This window comes from Melospiza melodia, chromosome 8 (genome assembly GCF_035770615.1).
Source record: "Melospiza melodia melodia isolate bMelMel2 chromosome 8, bMelMel2.pri, whole genome shotgun sequence".
NCBI lineage: Eukaryota > Metazoa > Chordata > Aves > Passeriformes > Passerellidae > Melospiza > Melospiza melodia.
This window is the reverse complement of record NC_086201.1, coordinates 25,106,660-25,121,698: the sequence shown is the minus strand read 5'-3', so window position 1 is coordinate 25,121,698 and position 15,039 is coordinate 25,106,660. Positions and strand designations below refer to the sequence as shown.

The 15,039-nt window shown below is 36.2% G+C and overlaps 1 protein-coding gene across 4 annotated transcripts in view; it reads right to left on the bottom strand.

Moving 5' to 3' along the window:
• PARD3B (par-3 family cell polarity regulator beta) overlaps positions 1-15,039 on the bottom strand; it is a 391,710-nt gene that overhangs the window by 170,170 nt on the left and 206,501 nt on the right. For 2 of the 4 annotated variants that reach the window (XM_063162314.1, XM_063162318.1), the window contains 3 exons: positions 10,430-10,529; positions 8,251-8,366; positions 414-434 (listed from right to left, as the gene is read on the bottom strand). In XM_063162314.1, the coding sequence (XP_063018384.1) occupies positions 414-434; positions 8,251-8,366; positions 10,430-10,529 (237 nt within the window). The remainder of the gene's footprint in view (positions 1-413; positions 435-8,250; positions 8,367-10,429; positions 10,530-15,039) is intronic. The other 2 variants (XM_063162315.1, XM_063162316.1) reach the window with 1 other exon arrangement.

Here is a 15,039-nt window from a genome sequence, read left to right as displayed (position 1 = left end):
GACTGCCATTTCTGTGCCCTGCTCAAGGTAGCCATTTCATTTGAATTGCATGACTTCCAATGGTTTAGTACACAACAAACTTCTGTACTTCTCAAAGTCTGTGCCAAATCCAGTCCAGGCTTACACACAGGCTAACAATCTAGCTCCAAACTGTGGTTTAGAGAAGCACAAATCAATGCTGCTGCCAATTGTCATAATCAATTTCCCCCTTTCTGCCCAGTTCAATTGCTGAACCATTGCATTATTTTTCCCCAAACCAAAGAGCTACTACCATTCACAAGATACAAGGTTCCCCTATTCAACTTAAGTGACTCTTTGATGAAGGATCAGTTTTGCACATTGACAAAGAGCTACTAAAAAATCTTCTAAACATGTGAGAGTCACGTGTTTCTGCTGGACAAACTGACACGTACCTTTGAAGACCGGCTGCAGTTCTGCACTCAGAAAAGAAGCAAACAAGGATTAAAATTACAATTAATGAGGAATAATAATATAAGACACTGAAACACAAAAGAATTTCCTAGAAAACAAATTTCCTAACAAATACCTTTGTTAATTAATAGGAAGCCAAATAGAAATTTCTTATTGTACAGTAATCAATTCACAAGGGCTGTATTCCTAAACTATATATATATATAAATGATGCTTCCACACTTCTCAGAATTCATCAGTTTCTATGGTATAAACATATGATAAGAAAGCAAAGCCTCAAATGGGTCACTGTTTTTTCCTGGTGACCTTTATCTTTACTCAGCCCTTTCATCTTAATGAAGACAGTGTATCATCAATTAGTTTTAGCCAGTGATAGTGCCAGGGACATAATTCTCCTGCCGGTTTTATTTTCTGGGTGAAGCATTTCCCCATCCAGGAGTGGCATAAATCACTTGGAGAAATGGTGTCACTTGTCTCACAACCACCACTTTGGTGCTTGTTGCTTACTGTTCTAGGTTTGCCCCGAAGTGCTACCTACAAAGACCACAGGTTAAAATCCACACTAGTGAAAAAACGTGTGTATCAAGAAGGGTAAACTTGCACTGGCTTCAAATATTTTTGTTCAGTAATTCCCTCTCCTCACCTTTCTTCCACATAAGGGCATTTGTTCTGGGGAGACCTAGATATCCACCAGCTACTCCCTCTTGAAGGTTTAGGGGTCCTTAATAGATTTCTGCTTTCTTCAGAGATTACCAAAAAGCTTGCAAAAGGGCTGAGGAAAAATTATACTTATCAAGTAGGAAATAAAAAAAAACAGGTAAACCTTTTCCAAAATGGCATCTAAGACAACATTTGGGATTTCCTGTTCAGCACATTTAAAGACAGGAATAAATCATATCCAAACCATGATTCTGGATTCTTTTTCTCTCCTGTACAAGGTTTTCTCTAATTAGATTTTTCAGAACAATTTTTGTTAGAACTGATTTAATACTTCAATTCAATTGTATTCAGAGAAGATCCTCAAGGGATATATCTCATATGTCAGCACATGAGAATGAAAATGCTTAAGCTTGCATTTGCTATTACTACTACTTGTGGAAGAACCAGAAGTACAGTTGAGGCTGTCCACTGAGCACATTTAGCTTTAAATGGAAGTTTTTCTCCTGGCAGAAAAAAATCACTGTTTTACAATTTCTCAGCCAGCATGATACGAATTTCTTCACTTTGTTGTAGAGTCATAACTACTCGTTCTTGAAGGTTACACTGTTAATTGAGGCCATTGTGGCTTCTTTTACTCTTTTGTTGTCTTTTGTAATTCTCTCTCACCTCTGTTCCAGAGAAACCACACTAGGCCAAAACTCCCCTGCTGCATGTCTTCCACATGTCATTAACACTTCTTCCAAATTCCTAGGGTTAAACTGCAAGTTCCTAATCTAATCTGTCATTCACTGATTGAAAACATTGATAGGGAACAGATTTAAGACAAAGTTTAGACAACATATTTATACCAGTGTTCTTAAGAGTTACTTCATTATCATCCTTACTTTCTTTCTTATACTAGCTATACATTAACTTAATAGCTATTTTCTCCCCCTAACACTTTAATAATCTAACTGAATTTACAGATCCACTCAAACTTCCACTAAAACAGCCTAAAAAACACCACCTCAAGCATGTGTTACCACATTTTCAACTGCGTCACCATCACAACTTGAATAATGCTCTCAGTCTGCTCCACAATAAACTTCTTTGAGTCCTAAAGATTTCTACAGAACCAGTCCAAACAGTTGATATTCTCTTTTGCCTACGTCTGCCTTTATGCTAGGGGACAACTCACTGTCCCCTCAACTGTACTGATTTGGTGTAAAATTGAGTAACAAAATTAGCCTTGTTAAAAGCCTCTCTTTTCATACAGAAAAAAACCTAATTTCAGTCTCATTTCAATTCAGTTAACAGCATCCCTATCACTTAAGAAATGATTTTGTTTAATTCCTGAATTACAGATCTTAGAAATTTGAAACTCATTTAAACTACGAAAACAGCATTGTGCTCATTTGTAAAAACTGATTCTGCACAGAGCCTCAGAAAATATACATTTAATCTGACAGTACTAGAAAGCTACTCATGACGTAAGTTAGAATCATGTTAAAATCTCTTTTGGCCCTTGATGCCAAAGATAATCACAGCCATAAGTGATACAGTTTTTCCTTAACCCATAAAATTTTTGTTCTTGAAAAATCTCTCTTCCAAAGATGATTTTTTAAATTACTAAGCCATTAACATAGAAAAGACTTAGAATTCTGATCTGTCTTCTCCATTTCCTCATTAATGCCCTAACAAGCCTAACTAGCTCCTAAATGCAGTTCTGAAATTGGTTTCAAGTCAAAGCAAACAAATAATTGTATTCCACACACACAACATGGTTAACAAAACAATGACTTTAAAATACCAAACTACTTTTTGTCCCACTAATACCATAACTCTCACTAGGGAACTCCCAAATGTACTCTTTTAATTGTATCTGAATCCAAACATTGCTTGAAAGACCGATTGTCATTAGCTCTGTCTGGTCCTCATTTGCCTATGTTTTAAGATATTTATTTCAGTTTGCAGAAATTACACCCAGAGTAAAAATAATCTGCTTCAGAGCAAACCATGAAGCAGCTAATGGCATCTTGACTGCATTTTCCACATCCTTCTGGATATGGGACACGGGTTTCCCTTTATTTTGAGGCATTCTAAAAGTATGAACTGTAATTGAACGCATCCCTTCACTAACAAAGAAATTAGCATTTAGTTAAATATTGGCTTCATTGCAGAATACTCCATACCTTATACCTTGCACATTTACTTGCTAATTATTCCTAAATAAGTAAGCTGCCCGATATTTTAATAAATATGCCCCAAGGTTAAGGGATTCCAAGTATGTCTAATGATGTTTCAGCAAACAATATTTCACTCACATTTAAAATCAAGTAAAGGACATATCCATTTCTTCAGGCTATAGAGCTTCATCAGTTAAAATTTATGGGGTTTTGCCTTTGATGAGGAAAAGAAGAGGGAATTAAACAGCACCTTGGGATAGTGGTCATGGGTTATTATACCAACATCCTCAAATATAAATCTACACAGTACTTCGCCTGAATTGATACCCAACAAAAATGCTATATATTCATATGATTCAATTTCATGTTGCTTCAGGTTAAAACAAGCCCCACTTTCATGTGTTTGCACACAATTCCCATGGCTGTAGTTTTTACAGTACGTTTATGCAGAGTATAAATCACTCCTGTGCATAAAGATTTATGGAAAGTAAGGGTGCTGGAGATAGATAATAACACACCTTCTTTCCTTTGGTTTTCATACAGCACCCTGATTTACACTTTCCAATGTAACATTAAAATACAATTTCACATTAACATTACAAAAAAATCCTTTTTAATATAGTTAAAAGAACAAACTATTGAAAATGAATACTGACAAAATATTATATAGAAATTCTAGAGAACTGTGGTAATGCAAGGGAAAATGTGTGTGTACAGAAGGTTGTTAAAAGCAAGGAAAAGTCATCCTTCCAATTACTTACTTAGAAGCCATTGATTTCTTAATTCTCAATCTGCTGTTAAGTTCCAAAAAAAGTGTTCCAGTTCAGTGTGAAGAGAAAACACAACATTTATTTCCACCATTTTTGGTTTTGTTTTGCTTATTTTTAACACTATTCTCTAAGCACAAGCCCAAGCTTTGAATGCAGCGAAACTCTGGTCAGTAGCAAGTCAGATTTTGTTTGGCTCTGCATAAATTCTTGAAGTCACAGTTATAAGTGGGATCTTTGCTTTGCTAACATATGGATGACCATGGCTGAAGAATAAAAAAAAAAAACATGCAACTGAGAGGATGTGTCAAGTGCCAGAATCAGCAGAAGAAAACAGGGGGGCTGTGCTCTTTTTATCACCACCAGTTCAAAATAAAAGTAGGCAAGGCAAAGAAATATCTACCATAAGACACAGGATATGAACTCTGCCAGTGATCCAGAAAGTGCTGTCATTATCTCAACACAGCAGCAAGGAAGAACATTAAGACTTATGGCTGACATGGAACTAATCTGTAGCCTATTACTCTGAATGAAGCTGTAAATTTTGAGAAGCATTTGATCGCTGTGGAAATGATGGATGCCAAAACAGAGCACCAGTCACCCTGCCCCCCTACACTCTGCACAAGGACATCTGTACAGATGAGGCAAGTTCTGCTCATCTCTGCAAAACAAAAAAAAATTATCATTACCACTACATGTGCTTTTTTCTTTTTTTATTTTCTACAACAGTAACTCAATAACATATGCCACTGATTTTTATTTTATTTTTTTCAAGTAGGTTCAAGCAAAAACTAATTCATCTGGAAAGAAACTGAGTTGTTGAAATACACTAACTTCAGGCAATGCTACTTTTGGGTTCATGCTATCTCTGAAATTGTCAGTTAAGACTTGTGCCAGTCCACAGGACTCACGGCATGGCAGCCCAAACAAGCAGGTGGCAGTGGTTCATACCCTCTGCTCCTGTCCAGCTGCCCAGCCAACAGTCCTGACATGCACCAAGTGTGAATAAACTCAACTCCAGCTGCCCCACTGGCAAGTAACCTACAGATGCATGTGCCAAGTTCCTTTCACTGTAGGCTTTGCTCTGGAGAGTGATAACAACAAACTGATGCACAGTTAGCAGTATTGAACACTTTTTCATCATCCATCCTTATTACCTCGTATTATTCACCGAGGATATTAGTTTATAGAAATTATTATTTTGTAAATTGCTATGACTGGAAAGCAGATTAAGTACTCAAAGGGTTCTGGGTTTAAATATGTATATAACTGAAAAAAGAAACATCAACGTTAAATGAGTCTTCATTTTGAACATGTGTAATTATAGACTAATCTTTACTTTACAGATTTGCCTCTTGTATATACATCAGGCCTCATCAAAGCCAGGAAGACCCTTACTACACAATTTCACTAGCTCCCTAATTTAATGAATTTATTATTTTCACAAAGGTTCACAATCTACAGTGATATCTGGATTTTCTTCTGTTTAAATTGTTACCCCCCTTCAATGAGCCTTTGCATGGCGATGTCATTGAGCAATCCCAGCCTTTGTAACCTTGTAATTGAGCAATGGATGCATTACACACATTTCAAGGTGAAGTAGATTGTTTCCTAAGTGAGTAGCAGTACAGATTTCACATTCTTGCCCTGTATTAGACAAATTCTGTTGTCTGCTGAATTTGTGATTGTAATTCTGGGTCTCTAGACTCAATCTCTAGGTGGTTTCACAGATCTGTGGAGACACGTGATTGAGAGGCAACTTGGTTTAAAAAGAAAAGAACTGCATCTAAATCATGTGTTCTAAGGTCTCAGAGCTCTCCTCCTGGACTCCAGTTCTGTGCTTTTTTCTGTTTATCCTGTTAAGATTTATTTTTGAGAGGACTGGCAGAACTCGAGAACAAAAGAAATGTACTAAGTGGACAGTGTGCCATGACTACTGGAAAAATAGGGCCTAGATCTTCTCAGAGAAAGGACATTTCTCCTTTCCTGCCAAATCTGCTGGAAGATTACTTCCCTATTTCCTTTTTTTTAGCAATGCACTGAAATCAGTATGGGTACACAGCTGTATGCTGAGGTGAGAAGTTACTATTGGTCATGACTGCAGATAAGCAAGAAGCAAGTAAAAAAACCCTAAGAAATAACTTTGCTTTCCCAAAAATCCATCCTGGAAAGTCTATTATCTGAATGCTCTATTTGGAAGCACATTTTTTATATCAAACTATTGGGATTTTATTTGTATTTGAACCACTTTATGTTGCAGTTACTTCACTTGAGATTTTCATGTTTCTGTTCCATTTCTGTTCCCATTTTAGACAGCAGCTTCTGCCTTAAGTCTTTCAAAAGGCAGAAGGCCAAACATGGAACTTCACTGCTTGCTAGAGAATGACTGTAAAAGGTCCCAGCTTTCATCTTCCTCAGTTTCGTTAACTGCCAAACTATGTACAAGGAATTTTACTTAATCTATTGTTATTTATAAAACAATATGGTGCAGATCTTTCATAGTCCCTCCAACTCCTTATATGCGTGTCTCAAGTAGATTTACCTTCACATATTCAATCAGACTGCTTATTGCCCTTTTTATTTTTTACTTTTATAACACAAGGGGACTTTCCAACAGCTACCTTCAACAGGCAACATTTTTTGAAGACTCTAAAAGAGACATTTGTGTCTAATTTTTGTTTTATTTTTGCATCCAATTTTATTTTAGTTTTTAGCCACCATGATTTAGTGATTCATGTATATTCTCAAAGCATTGCTCCTGGGTGTCAGGAATGGATTGTGTATAGAACTTGAAGTATGAGTTACCTGGCAGTTCTGAATATGCTGTCATACACAATTGACTAATTTTACACTAGTGTTCATGAGCATTCTTTCCTGGGACTTCTGTGGGAGCTGGAAGCAAACCTTTCTAAAAGAAGGCTCAGTAAAGCTGAACATTCATTTTTCTAGTACACTACATAAAATATATGGTTTGACTCAAGTCTGTAAATCTAGTCATTTTTTGAGCACCATTTTCATTCTTTAAAAATATCTAATCCATAACTCTTCATTAAAACACAGGAACAGAAGAGCAAATTACATGTTTTGCCTGGTCATGCAGTAGTGTCACAATTCTGCCTTAAAACCTTTCTTCAATTAATTCACATCCATTCTTAGGCCATTTCATGCATTAATAACTGCCTGGCTTTCCTTACACGCCATTAGAGGAGTACACACATTTAATGTTACATCAAAACACCCTACTAAGATGACAATAAAAATCAACAATACAAAACCTAAGACCAGTGTGGAACACTTCATAGAAAAAAAACCCCTTGCAAGTTAAGAAAAAGCTACCTTGAAACTGTATATAAAATGAATCACTTTCTATTAATGGTGTAGCAAATCTGATCCAACAAAGCACACAAATCTATTATTGAAGATATCCTAACGATAGTCCTCCAAGTTTCCCCATCAACACTGGAATTCAAAAAAAACCCAAAACCAACCAACAGATAAAGAGTGAGTGTGGCCAAGAAGAATTAAAAGGAAAAGAAAACCTTATTTGTTTTCTTTTGAGACTTAACAAGCTTTCTTGAACCCTCATTAAACCATGGCTTGGTTTTTCAGCTGCAATAACCCTTCAATCTTCCACCTGCAAATGTTTTCCTGGTATTGAAAGAGTCTTTTACTTTCTACTTCACTCCCCCCGCAAGATTTCCTGCACAGCACAGATGGGTAGAGAACCATAACCTTACACCCTTCAGGCATTCATAAAGACCTACTGCAACATTTTGCCTGTGTTTGTCATTGTCAATGAAGAAATAAACAACTTGTGTTAGGAATGTTACCCTTTGTCCAGTGTAGTTTTACAATCATTTATATTTTATAAAAGAAATTATTTTTGTGATTGCTGGCTTTGCTTTATATTTTAGACATATAAAACTTGTACAGCATTCTTTGAGCTCATTTTTCCATCATTCCCCTTTTCCTCAGCTAGTATTTCAATACAATGGGCCTTTACAAAAAAATAAAAAAAAAAACCCCAACCAAACAAAAAACCAACAAACTTTCTTTAGCTCCAATAAAAGTGTATTTGCAAATAGCTGCTAGAGGAGGCTGACCATTGTCCCAATCTTCTGCAGAACTTACTCCCTGATGTTAAAGAAACAAAAGCAAGAAACAGAGATAGTGCAGATGGGCTAAGGCTAAAAAGCTGACCTATGTGTCACCCCAGCCCTTCTTACCCAGATCCATGCTTTTTGAAGCTTTCAGATTAATTGATTCAGACTGCTTGGCTGGTGTCAAAGATCTGAAGTTGATGTGCTGATCTGTTAAATGCACTGCTGAATTTATGATAGGGCTGTAGGGAGAAAAAAAAAAGTTATGTAAAATGTTAAGGTACCAATTCAAGCCACAAGTGAACTAATTAAAGAATGCACAAATATACGAGTTTCTTCAGTTGCTTACAGCATGCATTTTTCAAATCAGATATTGATCCTCAACTTCCTTTTCTGAGACTTAACACTTTCAGTCACTTGATTTCTCATCACAGACAGAAATAAAAATGTAAGTGATCAGCACTAACTTTCTTTTCATTTTGCTTGTTCTATCTAACAACTGCATTTCCAAATAACATGCTACAGAATGTTGGAGAAATACTGCAATGTATCTGGATCAATTCTATTTCATTTGCTAATATAAAATTATTTTATAGCCTTGTACCACTTAAGCAGAGGCTGGAGGTCTTATGGAGCGTGCTACAACTGAAGAATTCCAGGGTATTGTGTTTGCTCGCTTTGAATTTTATTTTGCTTTGGTCTTTTTTTTTCAATTCTTTTACCTTAAGGCAACTTTCTAAACATTTCAAAATTGCAACCCGAGTGAAACTCCAAGTAACTTTTAGCTCAAAATGCAACAGTTCAATGCAATCTGAAATCCTACGTGTCTCTTTTTTGATTAGAAAGAGAAATTATTTTTTGAAGTATTCTTAAGCAAGAAAGGATTTGGAAAACCAAAAATATTTATTTATTCGAAATAGCTCAAAGGGTTTTGTTTTGCAGTGTCAAAATACTTTCCTAAGTATTTTCCTATTCATTTTGTTGAAATGCAATTTCAGTGAAATCTGTGTGACTTGACACAGCAATTCAATTTCAGGAGAACTTTAGTTCTAAATAGAAAAACAATACAACACTGGAAAAGTCAGGGTGAAACAAAGGACCTGTAAATTCATCACCATTTTAATACATCGTTAGCATTTAAGAGAATGTTTTTCTGTGAGCTTGCTGGAAAAATTAGGAACAGATTCTAACAACCAACTGCAGTTAAGAATGTAATGCTGAATTGCACTGATCTGTGTAGACTTGTTTGTTTATCATGTCATATGTACCTGCCTGGGAGACCAGAAATAACAAAATTATTCTAGTGTAATTACTCTATGTTAGCAAAATGAAAATAGATATGCAAGTCTTGTATAAAGCATTCAAGGTATCCATAATAAAATATATCTACTCTTTGATGCAACCAATCACTTAAGGGTAGTTTTTACTCACACCCCAGCACACAAGGACAGACACATGGCTACATTTCTAGCTGAAATGCATACTTCCTTAATAGCATTGCAGTAGATGCATGACTATCAAAATTGAACACACAGCAAATGAGGAAACAATGTTCAATGGTGCATTTCAGCATCATCATCAGGATTGGTTACATTCCTCATCATCAGGAGAGGCTGAAATTATGCCTTTCATTTGAATCCTGTGCTACTTGAGATAGAGAGAATGTGCCATTGTGAACTTCTACATATTTACTCTTTTTTCTGCACCTCCAAACTTCTGTATTTACTAAGGAAATTGGAGCTTATAGCTGCTATCAAGCATGGCAGGCTTTGCAGAAGTATCTGAAAAATCTACCCAATACCTTTACAACTGGTAAAGTGTTCATTAATTTTTCTCCTACACATTTCAATGTTCAGACTTACTGAAAATTCATTTTGTAATCTCAATAATAACTTCATGTGACATAAGGAGATTCAGTTTCTTACAAACTGTGTTTGGCTTGGACTTTTAAAGCTTTAAGAGACTTCACACAGCATTTACACATTGCACCCACAGTACAGTTTTAAATTAACTTTTTTTTAAATTGGAATTTTGCTTTGAGATTTTTTTTTTTGTTTCACTGAACACAAGTCAGGTATCATCTATCATGTATACCCAGCATACTGCGGCTTATGTACAACTGAAATAAACAACACACTAAATGCTAAAATAACATTCACAGCTTATGTTAAAAGACCTTAGAAGTGACTAAAAAAAGTGGTACAAATTAAAAAAACAAAAGAGGTTTTATAATCAATTAGAACTATTATCACAACCACTACTGAGCAATTAGTGCTGTAACTATTAAGAAGTGCTAAAGTCCAACCTGTGATTATAATCCTCATTCAGCAGATCCTCACTAGGATGTGGTGGGAGAGGTGGAGGTGTTTCATTTTCACCATTGCCATGATCAGAAACTGGAAACTCTGAAACAAAATTTAGAAAGGAGTTAAATAACCTGCAGAAACAGCTACATTACACCAGTTCACTGACTGATGACTGGAAGGCCTCAAGCAGTGCTGAAGTAAATCACAAATTATTCAAATCCCTAAACTAACTAAACTAGAATTAAAATCACACCAAGCAGAAAATACACCCCTTGGGATTTTCCTGAAGAGCTGATTTTCAGATTTGCATATATATAATTAAAGGTAAATATAGGGAAACTTTGTGCTTATAGGAAGTTGAGTGTAAGGCACAAATTGCTTTACTCCATTTTAATGGAGTGCTTTACTCCATTTCTCCATAGCTGCATTCAGACTGATTGTAGGTTCATTATTTCAGTCCCTTTGATGGGGAGCATTTGTCATCTTTGATGTACAGGAGAGAACCATATTCTCAGCAAAGAGATCAGAAGAAGAAAAATTTCTATTATTCCATAGCAAGAGAATAAAGAGGCATTTCTTAATTACAGACGTCACCTTCCTATTACTGCAACTCCTTCTTTACCTTTACAAACAACATCCAGCTAACACTAGAAAATTACTTTTTACAAAGACAAATATAAACTCAAACCATTCAGTGGTTTGCTAAGCAACAACACTTAAATACCTGCAATATTTAGTAAGACTGCTGTGCTCACTGTAGGCTAGCTCATTACTGTCCTATAAATCCACTTCTCATCCCAAAGGTACCATCTAAGAAAAAGTCCCTGCATTTTTCAATGTAGAATATGTCTTAACCCCTCCCAAACTTAATAGGAAACATGGACACTTCCTTGAGTTTCAATGGCAGGTAAGCAATCTAATAATAATGACATGCCACACTTTAATGTGACCTGCTCTGTTGCATGGAATGTTGGCAGTCTTTTTGTACAATCCTGTCTGAAAGCACTAACCTAACCTGAGAGAAAAAGGGTTGGCAAGAAGGGATCAAAGGAGACAGCAACAGATTATGTGATAAGAGCACTTATTATAGCAAACAAAAATATTAGGGAAAAAAATTCCAACCAAAAACTCCCCAAAAAAACCAAACAAAAAACAACCCCCACAAGCCTACACTATTAGCTCTAGGATCCTATAAAATTCCTATTGGCTGGATAGCCTTCTAATATAAAATAGCTCAAACCCTGTATCTCAGGAAATGTGTAAGCATCATCAAAAGAAAGTGAGGATAAGCAGATGAGGAAGAAAGCTTTAATGAGACCTTAAAAGTGACTGTCAGTCTGATGTAAAGTACAGGTATGCTACCTTATATACACACGGACTTCTTGCACTGCAATGCCCATTCTTTCAGGTTTGAATATAAGAACAGGAAACAAATGACAAGTAAAAGGCAAGTCCTCACAGGAAAAACAACTTAGAACAAAAGAGAAACTCATATTGTTCAATGTGATACCAACTGTAATTACCAAAAGGAAGGAGACTATGAAGTTCTGCAAAAAGGCTGCAGGACATGAGTAAGAAATGCAAGTGAAATTCCCTGTCAGAGACTGCAAAGCGATGCACTCCTGAGACTTACATAAAGGCTCTTATGGCTCTGTAACAGTACATCAGATGTGCACTGGATTGTTCTTCCAACATATGCTTAGGGAAGTCAAAGGGAGGCAGTCATTTACAAGTGCAAAAAAGTTCAAACACTCCAACCAGAACTCAATAGTTAATGGTCTGCCTCATTTTTAAACAGTGTCTAAGGTTTCATTCTTCCTGTCTGAAAAATTATATAGTATAATTCAGAAGCATACGAAAAAGCTAGCAAGGATAGTTGGACACAGGTACAAACGCTCCTAACAAGGAGCACAGATTAGGATTCTTTAGTTTAGAGAAAGAAGCAATAAAAGGAAATACAAGAGGGGTCTATGAAACTGTAACAGCTATGCTTAGAGTGACAAGGAAGCTCCCACTGTTTCATGCACAGTAAGAAGAAGGCAACCAGTTTAACTTTCTGGTAGCACACCTAGGACAAACACAAAGTAGTGTTTTCCACAGAATTCACTGCCATGAAGATATTTTGGAAAAAACAATTTAAATAAGACTAAGAAGTGTACCAAAAGTTAGAGATGCACCCATGGCCCAATGGTCCAGACAGTACCTTTGACTTAGGAGGTCCCTAAACCACTGAGTATCAAAAGAAGGAAAGAGATGCTTGATGGAAAAAATTTAACACCTCCACCCAAAAAAAGAAAAGGGAAAAAAGCCCAACAGAATAAAACCCCGAAAAAAGGAAGAGACCCCTAAACCCACAAAACCCCAACCAACTAAAAATAAATAGAACTACACCACACTTACACTGTGGTTAGCCTTTCTGAGCAGACTCACATAGCCATGGCAAGAGACTGAGTATATAATGTAGTTATACTAACTTAGATTCACAGTAATTGGTACATCATTTCACCAAGGCTGTTTGATCATGGGCTACCACTGGTATTTTTCTTACAGTAACAAAAGAATACACACAGAAAAACGTCAGACTTCCTCAGTGAATCGGAAATGATCACAAGGGATTACAGCTCCCAGTAAAATGGGAGCAGGAGCCAGAGAATGGGAGAATTTAATCTAAGGGGCAGTCACTGGCTCCATGTTCAAGACCTCAGGAAATGACCCTAACAGATCCAGATAAATCGAAGTACTGAACAAAATGCATTGAATTTTCAGATATTAAATAGACTAAGAGTAAAAAAGAGTAACTCAGGTGGAGTAAAAACTGAGTCTGTCTATAAGACATGCGAAAATCCAAATAATTAAAAATTTCACTTCTTAATTTTCTATGTTGATGTTACCACATATGTACGAAAACAGAGGTGCTTGTACAACCATAAGGATTCAGCAGTCTCTGGTAGTAGAGAAAGTTTGATTATTTTGCTACTTAACAGCGAGATGACAGCATTTTCCCTATAACTATTTATAATATAGGGTTATAAGAAATATATCAGAACCTCTAATGAAACGTATTCCAGTAATCTTTCAACACCAGAAATGTAAAGCTCCCGGCACTGAAGTATCAATTCTCAAAGAGATTGTTCTAAAAAACACCGTGAAACAGCTTGGCAGCAAAAGAAGTGAGGACCTGAAGGCAGCAAGTGTTATTCATGCAAAAATAGAACAAACACTGGCATTTCAATATTGGATCACTATTCCCTCCCCCTTTATTTAAATATCCACAGGCAAGATAAAATTTAATGTTTTGGCTATAAGCACTTTTCCCTAGACATTAGTTTTTCTTGCTCATGTATAATAAAAAAGACTCTTAAAACAGACAGCAATATTAGCAGGCCAAGCTTCAGAGTATTTTTGCTGAGCTTTTATAAGAATTTTATTGGTAGGAGCAGTGATTGGTACTGGAAATAACTTATTAGAAAGCATTGATTAAGAAAGTGACATTTTATGAAACATAACACGGCTCCTACATTAAATTCTTACATCAGATCCCATACTATGTTAAAAATCTCTGTTTTACTATTCTTTGCAAAAATGTACCAACTGCACTTCTATGTTCAAGATGTGGATAGCACACTGTGAGCATGTATAAGGATCTGTTCCTGCCTGACACAAGCAGCTCACTGGGTCTGTAGCTCATGTCCTTAAACAGACACACAACCTCAAGTTCATAAAGGAGGGTTGTGCACAGGAAAAATGTTTCACCCTTACAGATGCTTTGAAACACTGAGGACAAAACTTTTTAAGAAACAAGGCAAAAAAATATTTAAACCAGCGATAGAAGGAAACAGGTGACAGGCTCATATGGATGCTTTGAAACACTGAGGACAAAACTTTTTAAGAAACAAGGCAAAAAAATATTTAAACCAGTGATAGAAGGAAACAGGTGACAGGCTCATATGGAAAGCAGAATGAGCATGAGCTCAATAATAATTAATACTATGATTTCAAAATAAGATAAATTAGTGTCACACATTGCAGAAATGTGTAAAGCCCAAATTGTCTTTCACCAAAATAATTTCTTATCAGAGCTGTCCCGCAACCCTCCTGCTACAAGTGCCTGTACAATGTTCCATTAAGATCACTGAAATTTTACTCAAACAACAAATCTTCAACAGAAATTGCAATACAACGATATCCTGAGCAAGTGGTAGCAACCTCTTTGTCATCTCTTGTCCACTGACTCCAATTGCAGTCACTTCCCAAGCCATGATTGTGAAGACCCAGCCACACCAAATTCTCCTTGTGCCAGCAGCACTCCAAGGCTTCCTTTTGACATCTCACATGTTCTCCTCTGAGGCCATCACTTTTTTTGCTATAATGCCTTCTTACCATAATTCTTTAATTAAAAAGATGCCTATTTAAAATAATTTTATGACTGAGCTGAAAACTAGCCATCCTGATTTCTGGATTGCACTTGAAGAATCCTTATCTGAAAGTACAACTCTTCCACATAGTTTGTTTGGAATTCAAGTGACAGGTTAGCAGCTGCCATTCAACTGCATCAATGGCTTCAGAGCATTTGCTTTTATGATTTTTAAGGAAGCATTTAAAGGTATTT